The sequence below is a fragment of the Malaclemys terrapin genome, chromosome 1, assembly GCF_027887155.1.
Source record: "Malaclemys terrapin pileata isolate rMalTer1 chromosome 1, rMalTer1.hap1, whole genome shotgun sequence".
Lineage (NCBI taxonomy): Eukaryota > Metazoa > Chordata > Testudines > Emydidae > Malaclemys > Malaclemys terrapin.
The window spans coordinates 309,082,653-309,104,092 of record NC_071505.1 but is presented as its reverse complement, the minus strand read 5'-3'; the positions used below and the strand labels follow the sequence as shown (position 1 = coordinate 309,104,092).

The 21,440-nt window shown below is 42.3% G+C and overlaps 1 protein-coding gene across 1 annotated transcript in view; it reads right to left on the bottom strand.

The window, feature by feature from the left end:
* Positions 1–12,465, bottom strand: part of ATP8A2 (ATPase phospholipid transporting 8A2) — a 633,600-nt gene extending 621,135 nt beyond the window's left edge. The window contains exon 1 of the mRNA XM_054015410.1: positions 12,364–12,465. Within this exon, the coding sequence (XP_053871385.1) occupies positions 12,364–12,439 (76 nt within the window). The 5' untranslated portion in view covers positions 12,440–12,465. The remainder of the gene's footprint in view (positions 1–12,363) is intronic.
* Between the last annotated feature and the right edge of the window lie 8,975 nt (positions 12,466–21,440).

Genomic DNA, 21,440 nt, shown 5'->3' with positions numbered 1-21,440 from the left:
TTACCACATATTAGTGAAAATTAATTCAAATATGCCACAGTGCAACATGATACAGGAAAAAACGAAACATCAAATACAAATTTCTGTGACAATGCAGCTGTCCTAAGAGCTTAAGACATTACTGAAAATTAGTAGGTTGGCAGCAATAAAAATTCTCTGGAGAGAGCCATTTGGAATGTAGTTCACAGGAGAAAGGTCAAAGGGAAAACAGACTTGGCTAAGAGTGCCGACTTCTGTAGGCTGCACAGAGTACAGTTTTAGCTAAACTCTTCAGCTTATCAGATACACAGGAAGAGGATTCTCATCTTCAATGGACTGAAAATGGCTGCTATGCTGGTACAGTGGACCATATGTCTCAGCAAATTTTCACTACAGTGCAAAGATCTTGTGTAAAAGCTGAAATTTCAGACATGGTTACTAATTCTGGGTGCTGCAGTTTCTGGGTGCTCAACTTGAGACACATTCGGGACAATTTTCAGAAGTACTGAGTACCCAAAACTCCAATTGAAGCCAGTGGAAGTTGCAGGAGCTCTGCAAACCCAAAATGTCTCGGGTTGGACATCCAAAAAAATTAGGCACACTGGCTTTTTTTAAACTTTGGGCCTTTACATATAAAATCCTCACTCTATTGACAGCCAGGGTGAATACAACTTCTTTCAAACCTGCTTACAATGAAAAACCTTACAACAGTTCTACAATGAAAACTTCCTTAATACAGTTTCCTATTCTCCTAAGATCTTTCTATAGGAAAGAATGTTTTCCATTACAGAAAATGAATTGTTATTTGGCAGTTTTAAATGGCTGACATTCTAGGTACTTATACGGAGATGCAGGGCTCCTTGGAACCATCCTACTGTCAGGTGCTTGAACCCTTCATGAAGATAAACTCCAAAGGCCTACTAGCAGGTGGGCCTTGCTAGCTCTAACCAAAATATAAAGGCATTGAATTATCAAGCTTGACATAAGGAACTAGGGCCTGGGACAGAGAGGTCCTGCAGGAAAAACAATTCCTAGGAACAGCCAGTCTTAGGGGAAAAGCTTATGCTGTGGTACATCTATCTGGCTGTTTATATTTGAATTACTAATAAAGCCAAAACAGAGGAAGGACTATATAAGGTGTCTGAATATTCTATTCAGAGTTGTGTGGAAATTATACGCACTTATCTATCTATGGTACTTATATAGCCCCCATCACCGCAGTATCTGAGGACCTCATAGTCTTGAATGTACTTAACCACACAACACCCCTGTGAAGTAGGGAAGTACTACTATCCCAATTTTATAGGTGGGGAACTGAAGTACAGAAAAACTAACCCACGGTCACACAAGAAGACTGTGGTGGAACTATGAATTGAATCCAACTCTCCTAAGTTTTAGGCTGGTGCCTTAATCACTAGACCAGTGGTAGGCAACCTATGGCACGTGTGCCAAAGGCGGCACACGAGCTGATTTTCAGTGGCACTCACACTGCCCAGGTCCTGGCCACCAGTCCGGGGGGCTCTGCATTTTAATTTAATTTTAAATGAAGCTTCTTAAACATTTTAAAAACCTTATTTACTTTACATGCAACAATAGTTTAGTTATATATTATAGACTTATACAAAGAGACCTTCTAAAAACGTTAAAATATATTACCGGCACACAAAACCTTAAATTAAAGTGAATAAATGAAGACTCGGCACACCACTTCTAAGGTTGCCGACCCCTGCACTAGACCAACCTTTCTCTCCTTATAGTTACAATTGTGTTAACTCACATGTTGCATGAGAATGGACTTCATTGTGTTACCCTTTGTGATATTATAAAACAAGACACTAGTGTGCACCATTACAACACCCTAAGCAACATATCATATGTTAATTTACCATCAGTTATTACTGAAAGTAGGCAAGACTCTCATTGATCTTAATGGAATAGGGGTCAGGCCTTTGATGTAGATTGAATAAGCTGCTCATCATATTAAATAATGTGCCAGTTAAACATGAATAAAAAGAAGAAGAGTTCAATAACACTTATATAATTGCCACCAGACAGCTCAAGCATATGTGTGTTCACGTGTATGTGTGTTCTTCCATTTGGGGGCGTTATTTGTCTTGAATTTTCTTGCCAAATTATGTGTCATCCCTAATTATTTCTACTCGACCTATCAGTGTGATAGGTAAGCAAAGTGGATACAACAAATTCTTCTCTGGATGTGCACCTGTAACTCTTATCAATGCTAAGGAAAACCTACACCTCTAAATTTGGACCCAGCAGTCACAAAAACTGGCTGTTAACGTTCAATCACAAATTAAAGCAGTGCCTTTGGTTAGGAGTTTAAAATGCTAACCATTTTAGGAGCCTGTTCCTGCAGTCAGTCCATACGTGAAATTCCCATTGAGCTGTTCACTTGAATAGCAGTGAAGTTCACACTCCCATTGGTGCTCCTGCAGACCCACTTTGTAAGGATTTGTCTATGCTGCAGCTAACTTAAGTTATAACCTGAGTCCCATCCACACACAAAAATCCTTACTTCAAGCATGCTGGTGCATTTCACTCCAGCTGGCTAGCCCCACCAAGGGATACAGGCTGCAGCTCAAGAGAGCACAACCTATCAGCTGCTAACACAATCATTCCGGGCTGCTACAGCAGTGGCTCTCAACCTTTCCAAATTAGTGTACCCCTTTCAGGAGTCTGATTTGTCTGCGTACCCCCAAGTTTCACCTCACTTAAAAACTACTTGCTTACAAAATCAGACATAAAAATACAAGTGTCACAGCCACACTATTACTGAAAAATTGCTTACTTCCTCATTTTACCATATAATTATAAAAGTAATCAACTGGAATATAAATATTGTACTTACATTTCAGTGTGTGGTATATAGAGGAGTATAAACAAGTCATTGTCTGTATGAAATTTTAGTTTTTACTGACTTGACTAGTACTTTTTATGTAGCCTGTTCTAAAATTAGGCAAATAGCTAGATGAGTTGATGTATCCCCTGGAAGACCTCTGCGTACCCCCAGGAGTACACATACCCCTGGTTGAGAATTACTGTGCTAGAGTGTTATTTCACACTGGATATGTCTACACTGCATAGTTAACTTGGGTGATTGGCACCAGGGCTAGTCTAGCCTAGGTGTGAGTGTTCCCACAGCAAAGCCCTACCCACATTACTGTGTCCTCACCATTTCTGCACTTGCCTGTGTGCATCTGGGGTGGGGAGAGGCATATCCCATGGTTCTTTGTGCCAGATTCCTCCAGGAATCTTGTATCAATTGCAAGAGAACTTGTCCTTCCTTCAGGAGGAATTTTGGGAAGGACATTAGAGGACTAACAGCAAGTAATTTCATCTGTGTCCTCACTGCAAAGTGGATAGTTTCCAGTTCACATTAAAGTGGAGTCTGGGATCTACCCACACCTCCAGCTGGATAAACTAGCCCAGGCTTAAAGCAACTTCAAGCCCAGGGTTAACTGAGCAGTACAGACATACCTAATGTGGCTGCTCTCATTCATCGTGCTTATTTCTGAAGCTTATTTCTTCACAATAAAAAGAGCTAGTGAGGTCATTTCCTAAAAGGGACAACATCAACCTAAATATCATACTCCTATTTGAAAATATTTTACTTACTAGAATTACAAGTAACTTGTATGATGACCATAAATGAAAGCAATTAGAGGAACAAAGTTTCTCTATTTCAGCCTTTTACTATGTGCATTTAGCAGAACTTTGTGCATAATTAGACTTAATTATTTGTATTATGGCAGTGCCAGGACCCCACTGTGCTAAGTGCTGTACAAACACAGAACAAAAAGATAGTCGCCAGCCCAAAAGAGATTACAATCTAAGTATAATCAGTCTCAGCATTTCTCTTGTGAAATAAAGAGCAGCAACCTTTCCCAACCAGAATGTAGTAGGTTTCTGGGCCACTGTATTAAGAAAGACCAAATTCTTCACATGAACAAATGAAATAAATATTTAGAAAAGAAATCTAGGAAGAGGGGGGGAAAGTATTTTCAGTAAGTATGATGGTTTTGTGCTACAGAGCCAAGATTTATAGTTCGGTTCTCAAAGTCTTAAGAAGAGATACTGTAATTACCTCTCTATCAGAGTATATTCCAACTTTGGTTATACCCACTGAAGATTGTGGGGCTAGACCACAGAGGATGATAACAGGATATATATTTTTAATCCATTTTATCTCTACATTTTACTGACCTAAAAATAAAAATCCAAAACCCTATTTTGCAACCATCTAGTGCATTATTGACAATGGCTTATTTTTAGTGAACTTAAGGAGCCAGGAAGGAAAGGAAGAGGTACATCTTTTGATGTCTGTGACTCCAAAAGCAAAGAGAAGGAGGCTTCTTAGAGAATAATTTAAATCTAATCAATCTGATCTAACTGGTACAGCATCATTGCAATTAGGGTTTAGATATGCAAAGTAAAAAAAATAAAAAAATCAATGAAGAAATGCATATAACTGGCCAACAGGACTAATTGCTTGTGGCAGGAGGGGCTATGCACTCATGGGCCCTGACCCTTCACTGCCTGGCACTGTGTAGTTATTTGAATCTGTGCTACTACTGCTACCAAATAGATTGGTTGTGCTTTACACCCACTTAGCACAGGTGCAAATGACTATACACAATACAAAGCAATAGTGAATCAAGATCAAGTTGTTTCAATTTAGAGTAGTATGGGCACCTTCTATTAATTCAAAGTACATGTACTTGATTCACACTGTCCAGCTACAAGTCACTGAAACACTCAAAAAAAAGAGAGAAATACTTTACGATCTGTAAGAATCAAAATAAGAGTATTCTAGACTAAAAGTTAACTCCTTAAAATAAGTAAAGTCCCCTTAAAAATAAATGGGGCTAGATTTTTACCACCAGGCAAATAAAAATCAGTGCTTTTTAGGTTGGAAAATTCTGTTATCAAAGCTGAACTGTGAGAGGGAAAAGGTCTGAAATGTGATAACTAAGGAAAGTGTGACTAGCAATGGATCAAGACAGGGTTACCAGATCCAGACCATATATTCAAAAAGACACACCCACACAAACATCCCATCGCTTCTGAAAGGGTCCCCGGATTTGCAATGCCATCACACAAACAAATTTGAAATTCACTTAATCCTGACTGTGTGTAAACTCAGACAGTTCCTGACTGTGAAAACGCGTAGCTGGTTCCATTCAGCAGAGTTAACTTTTCCTGGGCAAATTGTCTAGTCCATTTAGTGAAAAAGAGATGCACGTGGCTTCTCAAAGTTTTCTGTCATCCTCCAGATAAATATTCAAAATAAAAAGTCATTGACCCGTTCACCAAGCAGTTATGATAGTAATGCTTTGTAATTCTTCAGCAAGCAACCTTTGTGTCACTTTTCTAAATAGCATCTAAGGTCTTGTCTACACTACAGAGTTACACCAACAATCAAAAACTGGCATAATTAAATCACTTATTCATGTTCACAGAACGCTGCTTCTGTCGGTGGAGCGCGTCCACAGTTGGTGCTCTAGCATCAACAGTGAGAGTAGTGCATTGTTAGTAGCTATCCCACTGTGCAAATCACTACCTTCTGCAGCTAGGAGCTGTGGGAAGGCAGAGTGGATCGCAGTGCATCACGGGTGTGGGCTCAATGTCCCATGATGCAGTATTTTCTGTCTCATCATTCCATGGGCTTCGGACTACGTTTCATGTCACTTTTCAGCGACCCGTTCACTGTGCGCCCTCTCTGCCTGAAAGGATGGATCCTGCACTGCTCTCTACTGTTGTGGTCACTGTTAGGAACACAAAGTGGCTGATCATACAGTATGATGATCAGGTAGGGTAGGGTAGGGATGGGGTCCAGCGTGACCTAGACAAATTGGAGGATTGCCCAAAAGAAATCTGATCAGGTTCAACAAGAACAAGTGCAGAATCGCATGCACTGCTACAGGCTGGGGACCGACTAGCTAAGCTGCAGTTCTGCAGAAAAAGGACCTGGGGATTACTGTGGACGAGAAGTTGGATATGAGTCAACAGTGCATCCTTGTTACCAACAAGGCTAACAGCATATTGGGCTGCATTAGTAGGAGCATTGCCAGCAGATCGAGGGAAGTGATTATTCCCCTCTATTTGGCACTGGTGAGGCCACATCTGGAGTATTGGATCCAGTTTTGGGCCTCCCACTATAGAAAGTATGTTGACAAATTGGGGGGAGTACAGCAGAGGGCAATGAAAATTCTTAGGAGGCTGGGGTACATGACTTATGAGGAGAGGCTGAGGGAACTGGGCTTATTTAGTCTGTAGAAAAGAAGAGTGAGGGGGGATTTGATAGCAGCCTTCAACTACCTGAAGGGGGGTTCCAAAGAGGATGGAGCTCGGCTGTTCTCAGTGGTGACAGATTGGGGGAGGTTTAGGTTGGATATTAAGAAACACTATTTTACTAGGAGGGTGGTGAAGCACTGGAATGGGTTACCTCAGGAGGTAGTGGAATCTCCATCCTTAGAGGCTTTTAAGGCCCGGCTTGACAAATCCCTGGCTGGGATGATTTAGTTACGGTTGGTCCTGCTTTGAGCAGGGGGTTGGACTAAATGACCTCCTGAGGTCACTTCCAACCCTAATCTTCTATGATTCTATGATATCATGGGCTCCCAATCTGAACAGGAATCCAAGGTGCCTGACCTACTGTGTGCCATGGAAAGAAACAAAACCAGATTACTTTTGGCATTCACGGAGCAGCTGCACACAATGGACCGTCGCTTTTGGGGCCAGGAAACAAGCACTGAGTGGTGGGATCGGACCGTTACACAGGTCTGGGATGACATGAAGTGGCTGCAGAACTTTCAGATGCAGAAAGGTACCTTCCTGAAACTGTGTGTGGAGCTCGCCCCAGCACTGCAGCACAAGGACACCAAAATCAGAGCTGCCCTCTCAGTGGAGAAGTACGTGGCAATCACTGTGTGGAAGCTGGTGACTCCAGACTGCTACTCGTCAGTCACAAATCAGTTTGGAATTGGGAAGTTGACTGTTGGGATTGCGTTAATGTAAGTATGCTGGGCCATTAATTGCACCTACTACGAAGAACTCTTGGAAATGTGCATGAAATAGTGGATGGCTTTGCAGCAATGGGATTCCCTAAATGCGGTGGAGTGATAGATGGCACACATATCCCAATTTTGGCCCCAGACCATCTTGCAACGGAGCACATCAATAGAAAGGAGTACTTCTCTATGTTATTGCAGGCACTTGTGGATTGCCGTGGTCGTTTCACTGATATCAATGTGAGGTGGTCAGGGAAGGTGCATGACGCAGGCATCTTCAGGACCACTGGCCTGTACAGAAAGCTGCAAACAGGGAATTTCTTTTCAGAACAGAAGATTCCAGTGGGGGATGTTGAAATGCCCATAGTGATCCTGGGAGATCCAGCGTACCCCTTATTCCTATGGCTTATGAAACCTTACATGGGAAACCTGGACAGCAGCAAGGAGCACTTCAACAATAGGCTGAGCAGGTGCAGCATGACCATTGAACGAGTATTTGGCAGTTGAAAGGCATGCTGGCGCTGCCTTTATGGCAGGTTAGACCTAAGTGAGGAAAATATTTCTATGGTCATAGCAGCCTGCTGTGTGCTGCATAATATTTGTGAGGCTAACGGCGAAAAGTTTCCCCCAGAGTGGAGTGTGGAGGCAGATCAATGGCAGCTGATTTTGAGCAGCCAGACACCAAGGCTATTTGAGCGGCACAATAGGGGGCTATTTGAATCAGGGAGGCTTTGAGGCACCATTTTGACAATGAGCTCCAGTAATGTGTCTTCCTATAAAGCCTTCTGCTATGCTTTGTTAACTTGCTGCCTTGCATGAAAATTCTGATGATTGCTTCCTGCAATTTGTAGTCTGCAAATCTACCAATTGCCACTGTGTATTAATTCCAGTAGCAACCACCGTGTGTAGGAGACAAATAAAGATTGATTATCTTTCAGAGAGTATTTTTTTATTAAATACCAATTAACAACACACAGAAAATGCTTGCTGGAAAAGGAGATAACAGTGAAGGGCACTCTCCTGCTGGAGTCTCTCATAGCTGTGTGTAACTCCAGCTAGCATTTTGGAAGCTGTCCGAAGGGGTGGAGTGAACAGGGTACGGGGACAGGATGGGAAGCTGCAAGGAATGTGTGGGACAAGTTTGGGGAGGGCATGTCAAGCAGTTCTGGATGGGCTGTGGGGGTGAGAACTCACGTATTCTGCCTGCAGCGCGATTAGGGCCTTCAACATCTCTGTTTTCTCCTCCATCACTTTCATCATCTGCTCCTGGCCCACTAAAATTTGCTTCTGGCCCTCCTTCCTCTCCTGCCTATCTATTTTAAAATTTTCATTAACTGTCTCTCTCATACCCTGTGTTCTTCTTTTGCATCATCAGAGGATTGGAGCACCTTCTGAAATAATGTCCTCCTTGTTCCACCTCGGTCACTTCCTTATGTGGCAGAAGAGCTCCACCGGTGTGTAGGGGGTTTCCCTGAAGGCAGCATCTGCAGAAGCACAAGAAACAATAAATAGAAGCATGACTGTTACTGCACTCACAGCATCGAATGATAATAGTAAAATACACCTCTTTCTCACTGTCCTTTGGCAAGCACACAGCTCAGCAAACGCCCTACATATGGTGAGTTCGGCCGGGGGTGGAGGAGGGCCTCAAGATGGGGAAAAGGGTCTTGGTGTTTTTTTAATAGGATCACTGCATGCGACTAGGGACAAAATTGTAAATTCTGCCACCATTTTCCATGGGCAAGGGTCCTTGAAGCCAAAATGTCAAGCCTGAGGATAAGCAAGGATGCAAGGGTGCATCTCTTGCATGCATGCGGCTTCAGACCGGGTCGCTATGCTGTTTGCCTTTGTGCCACTCTGGGCCCTGCACAAGTGATTGCCAATTGGTGCAGGAAAGTTTCCTGCAACAGGGACAGGAACAAAGCAGCTCTGCCAAGAACCTTCGGCAGAGGATTGGTGAGTACCTCCAAGAAAGTTTCCTACAGCAGCGGTTCTCAAAAATACATCGTCACCCCCTTCTGACAACAAAAATTACTACACGATCCCAGGAGGGGGGACCGAAGGCCGAGCCTGCCCGAGCCTCGCCACCCCGGTTGGGGGGCCCAAAGCTGAAGCCCAATGACTTCTGCCCTGGGCAGGGGGCATGTAACCTTAGCCCTAGGTGGTGGAGCTTGGGCTTCAGCCCAGGGCAGTGGGGTTGGGCTTCAGACTTGCTGGGGCCCAGGGTCAACACCAGCCTTGGTGACCCCATTAAAATGGGGTCATGACCCACTTGGGGTCCCGACCCACAGTTTGAGATCCACTGTCCTAGAGAGCTCTCTGGAGGATTCCCATTAAATCTTGTTGTGCATTAACACATTGTTCTGCCCCACTGCGTAGCTGCACAGGGGAATGTGAAGCACAGGCAAACACAGCTAGTCTTGTACATTTCTATCCCTTAACCCACTTCTAGCATAAAACAAAGGACAGCTCTACCTCATATAATCAAGCAGCATCAACTCAAAAAGATAACTTACCAGAGCTCCCCTCTCCTGCATCACGCACACCAGAAACAGACTGTTGGGACTGGCTCGAACCCTCCAGGGTCAAGAAGACGTCCTGGCTCGTCTCAGTACTGGACGACCCTGTCACCTGTCCCATCTTGTCCTCCAACTCCACTTCCTCATCCACCACTTTGTCCTTGGAGTTGAGACTGCTGTCCACTGTCTCCAGCCCTCCTGAAGTATCCCTGGGGTTCTTGACAGTGGAGGTGGGGTTGCCACCAACTCCATCCAGCTCCTTATAGAAGCAGCAGGTCTTTGATGTAGCACCAGAGCTACGGTTTGACTCCCTTGAGTCTCCTTTATCTTCGCACGGCACTGATGCGTGTCCCGTCTGTAGCCCTTATCCAACATGCCACAAGAAATCCGACCATCGGTATTGTTCCTACAGCTGGAGCAGAGCTGGGATTGCATAGCCTCCTCTCCCCACAGAGCGAGCAGCTCCAACAACTCAGGTGAGCTCCAAGTGGGAGAGCGTTTGCTGTGTGGACCCGCCATGGTCAGCTGGGAAGATGTGATATGAGCTCTCCACGCCGAGCAAACAGAAAGTGGAATTTCAAAAATTTCTTGCCTTTTAAAAGGGATGGGGCGGATGCCTGTGACCTGGGTGCAGTGCAGCGGAGTTCAAACTGCTGACCAGAACGGTCAGGATAGGCATTGTGGGACACCTCCTGGGGGTCATTTACAGCAACATAATCAAGTGCCTTGTCTACATTAACACTTTGTCTATCTAACTTTGCCGCAAAAAGCTCTATACCTCTCATCGAGGTGGTTTTATTTTATCCGCAAAGGAACAGACTTTTGTCAACAGAGAAAGCATTGTAGTGTGTCCACCTCCACTGTTTTGTCGATGAAAGCTGACTTTTGTGAACAAAACTCTCTAGTGCAGACAAGGCCTAATTCTGCTCTCACACCAGTGTAAAGCCTTCTCCTGACATAAAATTTGCAGCAGTTTAAACCTGGGTGTAGACAAGGATTAAATCAGAAGTACTTCCACTGAGGCTATTGAAGTTATATAATACAGTAAGACTGGCATAAGTGAGATCAGAATGGGAATCTTTTCATTGGATTCCGTTGAGCCAGGATTTGCCCCAAATTATTCAAGTTTCTCTACTTTCTTATGAAGCAGATTGAAGGAATTCACCTACATGGACATTTTAGAAAACTTTATAATCCACCCTGAAGCAATCCTAGAGTCATATAAAATGGCATATTGCAATAAAGTTGACTTCCATCATATGCAAGTGAATTGCTAGACCAGGGGTGGCCAACCTGTGGCTCCAGAGTCACATGCAGCTCTTTAGAAATTAATATGCGGCTCCTTGTATAGGCACCGACTCCGGGGGTGGAGCTACAGGAGCCAAATTTCCAATGTACCGGGGGGTGCTCACTGCTCAGCCCCTGGCTCTGCCACAGGCCCTGCACCCACTCCACACCTTCCCGCCCCCTCCCCTGAGCTTGCCATGCCCTCGGTCCTCCTCCCTCTCCCGCCCCCAGCCTCCTGGACATCACAAAACAGCTGATTGGGAAGTGCGGGGAGGGAGGGACAGGGAGGTGCTGATTGGCGGAGATGCCTGTGGGTGGGAGGCACTGGGAGCCGGGGGGTGGTGGGGAAGGGGAGATGTGGGCTACAGACGTATTACTGTGGCTCTTTGGCAATGTACATTGGTAAATTCTGGTTCCTTCTCAGGCTCAGGTTGGCCACCCCCTGTGCTAGACTAAGGCACAAGTGAAGTTCCCGTAACTGCTGTCCCTTCCCTTTATTGACCAATGCCTGCATTAAGATTTCTCCAATCATGATCAGAGTTTCAATGCAAGCACATTCAATCCTGCTCCAGACTCCAGGAAATAAAACAATTTTATAGGTGCATAAGGAATTCCTCTGCCTAAAACAAACCATCAAAAACAAAGGAGGGCACTGATTACACAGCTTCTGAACCTCGAGAACATGGAGACCCTAGAGAGCAGCACCCTTTCTAAGAGCCCCAGATTGTCTACACTCACTGCTTAACTCAGGTTTCATAGTGTATACGGGGAGGGATCATCGTTATGGAAGACAATTCTTGTTACCAAAGCTCATATGCATCATGCGTACGTTTGCGTAGACTTTGTGTGGTGTGCAGATGTGTTGTTGGTGTGATTTTGTGTTCGTATGTACGATTTACGCGTTCTCGGTATGCGAGCGCCAGTGTATTGTTTTGTGTTGCGTGTGTATTCGTGTGTTGTGCAGATCTGTCGGAGTGTGTGTGTGTGTGACGTGTGTGTGTTCATACTGTGTGCAGCGGGGAAGCTATTACACACCCGAACCTGCAGCGCAGTGACCTGCTCGTAGCTCTGCAGACTGCAGCAAGCCCTTGCACAAATCCCAACAACAACACGGCATAAGACCAAACAAAGGCACCCAGCCGGGAGATGGCATTAAAAGCAAACCACGAAATCGCTGCTCCGGGGAGAACTGTGGCTTCTCCCATCCTTTCCCCCAACAAAAGGGGAGATGACTGTACCCCGAATCAATGCCCCCATTGGCTGCCGGGGGATGTAGAAGGGGGTTGTCTAAGCCTGAACAGGATTCCCGCTGCTGCTGTGTGTCATTAAATTTGCAACCGCTATACATTAGCTTGACAGCTTGCGTCAAGCAGCAGAATATTAAAAACAAACCAACCCCCCATCGGCCAAGAGAAGGAGGACAAGGCAGCTGCTGCGCGATGGGCGGGGAGGCGTTAGGTAACATGGGCAGGTTCCCCCTCATCCGCCAGACCTGGCCCCCCAGGCTACTGGGCATCCTCCCGCCTCCGCCCCCGTCCCTCCTCCCTTACCAGCCGCGGAATGGATCCTGGACTTCCTCTGCAGAGACATCCTCAGCGCCTTGCCCAGGCCAGCCCTGCTCGGCATGCTGCCGCCGGGCGCGCACAGCGGCGCGGGCGCAGCGCGGGGGGACACGCGCCGCCGGTCGGGGGCGAAGCCCGCAGGCCCTGGCGAAGGCAGCGGCCGGGGCAACACGCGCGCCGCGCTGCTGCTGCTCCCGCCACCTCTGGCCTCGCTGCACGGGAGGGGAGCTCGGGCGGGGGAGCTGAGCTGGAGACGCGAGCCCGCCGCAGGGCGCAGGGCGAGAGATGCCTTTGCGTGGGGGCGGTTACTGCCGGGGGTTGCTGCCTAGTGGCAGCGGGTGGCAGGGGCTGGCCGTGCTCTGGTCAGGGCTGGAGCCCCCAGTGACAGGCATTTGGCAACGTGGGCCTGATCCTGACCCCATGCACTTCAGTGGGGACAAGACCAGGCCAGCAACATGGGGGAAAGGCTCTTGTCCACACATAATGTGGCTGGGCACTGTGGTGTTAGCAGCCCCCGGGGGATGCCGGCCTGGAGAGAGGCCTGCTCCTGGCAGTGAGATAAAACTATCAAGTGCCTGGGTGAACCTCCCGCCTTGGCTGGGCATGATTCACACTGCTAATGCAACAAAGGCATTTGCCTTTTTTTTTTTAAAGAATTATTTTTCGAAATATAAGCGCTGCATTATCACAAGCAACATCACACTGTTCACCAAGGTCAGGCGCCCAAGGCAACAGGAGCTTTGTGGAAAAATCGAAGGCAGGATATGGAGCCAATTCTTTACAACCCACGCTATTGCTATTAATAAAAATAATGTATAGCACCTGTCACAAGAAGCTCAGGATGCTTTGTAAAAATACCCAGTTACTGTGCTCATCACCATGGTAGAAGAATCTAATGCTTCACAGCAATATAGGGAGGTATGTATACATTATTGGCCCATTTCATAGTACACAGGAATCTGAGTCTGATTCTCTACTGCCTTGCACCTCAAGTAGCCATTTGTGCTTGAGCAAAGTACTACTGTTGTGATCTCATATCAACTTACAAGTTAATTTGCACAAGGTTCAATTCAGTGGAGAATTATCCCCACATAGAAGTAAGTGATTGGCCCTAGATTGTACAGGAAAGTCTATAGAAAGCCAGGCCTAGGACCCAGATCTCCAGACTCCTAAGAATGTACCTTCAGTCATTAGACCATCCATCTCCTGTGCAGCAAACTGCACACCGCCTTCCAGTTTATAAACAGAGTTTATCCAAAATATGTAGTTCTTACATAGATTTAACCACTAAGTAAATCAAGGATAAATAAGAAATTAAGAAAAATATTAATCCTAATATTGCTTACCTTTTACAGTACATAACATTTTATTTCTTCAGTATGCTGTGCAAATGTTTACAGCAAAGAGGTACCAAAGATAACCAAGGCTAGAAGGAAAATAAAAAACAATGATAAATCAGAAAGAAGCACACCAATCTTTACACATGCTACCCTTGATCAGCATAAGTCAGGAATGGTTGTTACCCACAGGTGCTGGAACTAGGAGTCTGAGGGGTGCTGAAATGGCCTCCATTATATATAGGGTTTACAGTTTGGTTCAATGTCTCTCAGCACCCTTGTTGTTACCTCTCACAGAACCTGGCTTGCCTAGTAGGTGAGCTTTTACAAGGGTCATATATACTTCCAGTTCTGGTAACCCAGATTTAAAAGAAAGGAAAACATATTTTAGGTAAGAAGAGATTGTGTTTGAGGGGGAGCTCCTGCATAAGCATTAGGATTCATTTGAATACCTGAGCATCCCTGAGAATCTGTTATGAGACTAAATCAGTAAATCTCTCTGTTCCTCAGTTTCCTCTTCTGTACTATGGAGATAATGATAGGTTCACAACAGGCTATAACTAATGAGTAAGTTCATTAATGTTTGTAAATCTCTCTGAGCTCCACAAATGCAAGGTGCTGTAGAAGTGAAATGTGTTCTATTGGCGTCACAGGTTTAATCCATCTGGAAAAACGAACTCTTAGTCCAATACTTCTGATATAAATTCTTAGCCTGTAAGAAGCATTTTCTTTTACTGAATTTAACACTCCTGCGAATTAACTCTGAGAGTTAAGCCAGGCTGAGCTCTCAGGAGAATGAAATCATGTGATTATCTCCAGAAGAGGTACAGAACAAGCAGTGGCAGTGCAAGCTTCCCCACATGACCCCCACCAGTGTCCTCAGTCCTGACCTGAGGAACTGCTTTAAAGAGTTAGAGGGCAGTTTACTCTCATTGCCTTCTCTTTTTGGCTTTCTGCAGATAGTGTCAGTTATTTTCCTTTGAGACAGGCTTTTCTATATCCACTAGAAACTATATTGAGGACACAAAACCATTTCACATAGGCCACCCGACAGCTAGAAAATGGATTTAAAATTGGGCCATTTAGGATTTGAGCTGGAAACATAGAGGTATGTAAAGTTTAGTCTCCCATTCCCAGTCCCTGAATTGTAATCTTTCCACTGCAGTTGTAGTCTGAAAAGCAACAAAGTAAAAATGGCACCAATAGGTTCCATGTTTATTTTGTTTCAATTAAAAAATGTTCTGCATTTACAAGTAAAAGCATGGCCTTTCAAACCACCAGCCTTGTAAGCTGATCCCAGAATCTGAGAGTTAAGCTGGATTCTTTCCTTCTACTGTACCATCATCAGTAGAAAAAGTTCTGCAGGCCAAATTGTAACCTCAGTGACCCCTGTACAACTCCATTGTCTTCAAATTATGCCCTCAATAACATCTGTGCAACCCCAGGGCCTTCAGCTAATTTGAACAGGTGTGTAACTACTCTGACCATAATGAGCAATTCTTTTGCTGGTGCCCAAAGAGGAATATACAGTAGAAATCTCAGAGTTACAAACACCAGAGTTACGAACTGATTAGTCAAACACACACTTCATTTAGAACCGGAAATACGCAATCAAGCAGTGGGGGGGGGGGGAAAGAAGCAAATACAGTACAGTACTGTGTTAAACATAAACTACTAAAAATAAAGGGAAAGCAGCATTTTTCTTCATCATAGTACAATGTTCAGATGTAAACTTTTGAAAGAACCACCATAACGTTTTGTTCAGAGTTATGAACATTTCCGAGTTACGAACAACCTCCATTCCTGAGGTGTTCATAATTCAGAAGTTCTAATGTAAAACAGCTCCTTCATCTTGTCTCTGCAGCACTAACTAGAGTAAGAAGTTATTTAATAACTGTTTTCTGCTTCATTAACTACTAACTTTATGAGAAAATATGATCCCCTTTTTAGTCTTTTTGTGTATGACTCCAGTGCTGTAAATTTCTGGGGACTAATTCTAAAGTGAGTGTTTAATTAATACAAAAACAAACACACTGTAGTGTCAGAAGGTGCAAGAATATGGCATAATAAAAACAATAGTTTCTGCATTGCAATTGTTTTTTAAAAGGGTAGACTTTCAGCAAGACTTTTTGATCTCTGCATGTCTCCATTCACTGCTGTGCTCCCCTCTGAAAGAGACTAGAAGTCTGAAGCAGAGGACAATCTCTCTTTGAGGTAATTGCAAATTAATATCTGTGCAGCATAGCTTACTTTGTGGAAACATTAAGGAAATACCTATATATAAACAGTAGGGCTGTCGATTAATCACAGTTAGCTCACGCAATTAACTAAAAAAAGTTAATCGTGATTTAAAAATTAATCGCAATTAATCGCAGTTTTAAGCGCACTGTTAAACAATAGAATATATATATTGTATTCTGTGTTGTAACTGAAATCAAAGTGTATATTTTTATTATAAATATTTGCACTGTAAAAATGATAAAATAAATAATAATTTTCAATTCACCTCATACAAATACTGTAGTGCAATCTCTATCATGAAAATGGAACTTATAAATGTAGATTTTTTGTTACATAACTGTACTCAAAAACAAAACAATGTAAAAGTTCAGAGCCTACAAGTCCAATCAGTCCTACTTCTTTTTCAGCCAATCATTAAGAGACAAACAAGTTTGTTTACATTTACAGGAGCTAATGCTGCCCTCTTCTTATTTACAGTGTCACCAGAAAGTGAGAACAGGCATTTGCTTGGCACTTTTGTAGCCGGCATTGCAAGGTATTTATGTGCCAATTATGCTAATCAGAAGTCTTAAAAGTGCAACACTCTGATCCGGAAACTACAGAACCCGAACCATCAAAAAAGAAAAACAACCTTCTGCTGGTGTCATCTGACTCAGATAATGAAATTGAACATGCGTCGGACCGTAATGCTTTGGATTGTTATCGAGCAGAACCCATCATCAGCATGGATCCATGTCCCCTGGAATGGTGGTTGAAACATGAAGGGACATATGAATCTTTAGTGCATCTGGAACGTAAATACCTTGCGATGCCGGCTACAACAGTGCCAAGTGAACTCCTGTTCTCACTTTCAGGTGACATTGTAAACAAGAAGCGGACAGCATTATCTCCTGCAAATGTAAACAAACTTGTTTGTCTGAATGATTGGCTGAACAAGAAATAGGTCTGAGTGGACTTACAGCCTCTAAAATTTTACATTGTTTTATTTTTGTACATAATTCTACATTTGTAAGTTCAACTTTCATGATAAAGCAATTGCACTACAGTACTTGTATTAGGTGAACTGAAAAATACTTTTTATTTTTTTTTTTACACTGCAAATACTTGTAATAAAAATAAATATAAAGTGAGCACTGTACACTTTGTATTCTGTGTTGTAATTGAAATCAATATATTTGAAAATGTAGAAAACATCCAAAAAATATTTAAACAAATGGTATTATATTATTGTTTAACAGTGCAATTAATTGTGATTAATTTTTTAATCACTCAATTAATTACGATTAATTTTTTTAATCGCTTGACAGCCCTAATAAACAGTAATAAAAATCAATGAATTTTGTTCCCTTAAAAAGAAAGGAACAGTTTTCATTATAGCTGGGAATAAGCCTCAAAAATTAGATTCAATTTCAAACATTCCCAAACTTGAGAGAGGGGAATTTAAATCTGAAGTTTTGTTTTAATTAATAAAGATAAGAGCCAATCGTAAAATTCAGATCCAGGTTTGGATTTCAAATACCCCAGAAATTCAGGCAGTGTTTAGATTAGGTGTTTTGGTTTAGGCCCATCAGTGGTCAAAAAGCACAAGCGCTCCTCCCTTCAAGTGGCATATTTGACAACTGCATCTGAAGTAGGGCCCTAGTGATTCTATTGCATAATGATGTCGTTTACAGCATTCTATGCTCTTAACATTCAGCACCTCAATTCACTTTCATAATACGGAATTGTACAACAAGATCACTACAGCAGCATTACTGAAATGTTTCCAAAACTCTGACCTCCATATAGGACCATTCACTTCAGTGAGGAGTCATGGCCAGAAAGGAAAAGCAGTATTCATGTCCCTTCTAAGAGAGCAAAACTATTTTTTCCCTTACATGACTACATTTAATGAATACATAACAGTGATGAATTGAGCCAAATATCAGTACTGCAACTATTTATTTATGTTGGTTGAAATTCAGCCCCACGCAAAGGTCCCCAGCTAAGGATTGGATGGGAAGTTAAGTGTACAGGCCTCTGCTTGAGGTGAATTTCAGATGAGTTACAGAGTGTTGTGATTCTGAAGACTCGTTCCCATGTTCATTAGTTAGGAACTACATTGGAAGGGAAGCGGAGCTCTAACATGTTACGTTGCTTTTTATCATGATAAAATAGGTAGCAGCTTATCTGAAAATAAAAGCAATGTATCATTCTCTTATACGGTGTCATGTCTGTGTCATTCTGCTGACGTATGCTAAACTGTATTGCATATTATGGAACCATGAGTCATGACAATATTAATTTCTGAGGCCCGTCATAATGGCTCCATGGTATTAATTATGTATTACAAAAAACCCATTAAGAAAGTAGTTTTCTTTTTACAGTCTACCCACTTTTCTAACAATTATAGCAGAATACTTTCAAACAGAGAGCTCAGTATACATTGTGGGCTGCTTGCAGTATTTCCAAGGACAGGAAGGATGGCCTTGTGATCAAAGCACAAGACTGGGAGTCAGAATCTTAGTTTTATTCTTGGCTCTGCCACATATGTCCTCTGTGCCCATGGGCAAGTCACTTAAGCCCAAATTTTCAAACTAGGCACCTCAATCCATATTTAGTCACCTAATCACTAGCCTGATTTTGAGGGGCTCTGAGCCCACATAACTCCCATTGGCGTGACCTCACTCTCCTCAACACTAAGAGATAGTGACTGTCAGTAGCAGTTTTCAACAGAATCTACGTTGTAGGGCCAAAATTCACTCTCAGTTACAAGCTGAGCTCAAAAACAGCATGTTGTAAAGAATATGTAGGAGTAAACAAGAGGTACCTGTCAAATCATTCATCACCCACTTTAAAGAGATCAAAAAGGCATCATTTACTAGTTGTAGCATCCTAGAGAAAACTACTTGGAGATTATTTACTGGCGGTATATTTTGTTAAACTTAAACAAATGTATAAAATAGCTATGGTCTCATTTGGAGGAACATAGAATCTTTATACACTGATGGTGGACCTGCTCAAAGGTATGCAATTTCTGGGCATCAGTAAAATGTTAGAGCCATACACAAACACTGATAGATACATACACCAAATGCAGTTTCTCAGATGATCCAGTAGATGCCTCATAGATTTGTCTATGCCTATGGAGGTCTTTGATTCCACAATAAATCAGTCTCACAGTTATTTGTAGCTGTGAGACTGATCTTGTCTTGAAGCTTGAAATAAAGAAGGTATGTACTATGGTAGTATGCGAGTTGGAAAAACAAAAATACCATATTGAACTAAATGATGGAGACACAAAAAAAGAGACAAATATTTGGAAACTTAGGTGTCTTTTTAATTTTTTATTTAGGGCCTGTTCAAAGCCCATTGAAATCAATGCAACTTTTTCAATGGACTCAAGCATTCATCAGCAGTCGAACCAAGACATTTCAGATAATTTTTGAATAATGAAGAATAGGCATGTGGAGGAAAGTATTGTGAGTATAATAAAGGTGAAACAGTGAAAGAATAGGAATCTATGCCTGGGAAACCTGAAAGAAAATAAGGACAATGCTTATGAACATGGTTAAATTTAATAGGTAGAAATTATTAATTACATGTATAAATAAGGGGAAACACAAGATGGGAGCTACATGAATTGAGTTATATGGTTGCTGGATTGTATGCTGCAATTCACTGAATTTTGTGAAATACACAGTGTGATGCTGGCAGACCTCGTGTCAACTCTTGCCAAGGCTTTAGGCCTCAGCTAATACTGACAAATTCATTGCTGGAAACCAGTCCAGGTCACCTGTGTGTTAGTATGGTTAAAACAGGTATTGAACTTATAACATGTTTAGAATATGAAATAAGTTGATGCATGCATTAGTCTCACTTATAACATCTTTATCACAAGCTATAAGATAACATTTAATTTTTTTTGCTTTATGACTTTAAAAAAATGTTTGCTCTGAACCTGTGAACCCAGTCAGAAGGGATCATCTAACCATCAAGAAGGCCTATCAAAACTAAATGGGCCATTGTGGGACACGACTATGCTAAATATTAAGTATAGTAAAACTTTGCTAATTGCCCCACACGCCATAAAGAGGCTATGTGCAAAAGGGCTCATCCCATCAGCCTGAATTCTGGAAGAAGGAAATAAAGATAAGGGACAAGAAAATTTTCATCTCTTTTGCTGTTTGGTCTCTCACCGGGCTGGGGCTGTGAAACAGAAGCAGAGATCCCCAGAGTCAACCTTGGTTAGCCTTAAAAGACATTCAGTGCTGACAGATTGTTACAATTCTATCACCTTTTGGATGGTAACTCATTTGTGTATATATGTTTGCCTGCTTTAACCTGTAAATAACTTTCATTTCTTTTTCCTAGTTAATAAATCCTTAGTTAGTTTACTAACTATATATCTATATCTATATCTATATCTATATCAGATATAGATCTGAGGTACAAATTGACCTGGGGTAAGTGACTAGTCCCTTGGGACTGGAAGCAACCTGAATCCTTTATGATCTTTGGTGTATAGCAACCAAGTATCACTAAGTTCAGCCTGCCTGGGTGGAAAGATAGACTGGAGTGCCCATGGGACTGTCTGTAACTCCATGGTAAGACTGGTACAGTGCTTCAGGGGTTCACATTTGTTAGTGGGTTAGTGAAATCTAATTATTGGACATACCATGAGTTTGGAGTGTCTGCCCGGCTTTTTGACAGTCTGCCCTGGGGTTGGCTTTCATGGTCATAAATCACTCCAGACAGTGTGACACACAGTTATACTAGTTATTTATTCAATAAGAAAGATGTAAAACATGAGTTAAATTTAAATGTAATAACCTCAAAATATGTCTGCTCATGTAAAAAAGCTAAGTAAATGTAATGAATGGCTCACTAGGCTTTCCTTTTTATTGATGTCAGCAGTAACAAAGAAATGCTTTGCAAAAATCACTTTTAATGGAAAGATTATATGATGCATTTTCCAAGGCAGAGCAACAAATAACATCCATATCCATATATAATTAGGCTTGGAAGGGTTAGATTATTGTCAGTAAATGTCGATTTCACCATACACACACAAACTGATGAAAAAATATTTCCATTGATAACAGTTGGAATTTAAAGATAGAAAGAGAATGAAAAATGCTGCTTGAAAACTTAGTTTGATTTAAGGATATTTACTGTGTACATTTTGATGTGTGGTGTTGACAATTTGTGTTGTACCAATTATAAAGTTTAATTTTTTGAATCTCAACATCTGTCATTAAATATTTGTCTAGTATCAGGGGGTAGCTGTGTTAGTCTTTATCCACAAAAACAATGAGTTCGGTGGCACCTTAAAGGCTAACAGATTTATTTGGGCATAAACTTTCATGGGTAAAAAACCCACTTCTTCAGATGGATGGACAAATATTTGTTTGACGCCCCATAATTTCCTGCAAATATGACATTTAAATTGATAAAAAATAAGGAAAATGCTTAAAACCCATAATTTTGCAAATGTGAAAAATTAAA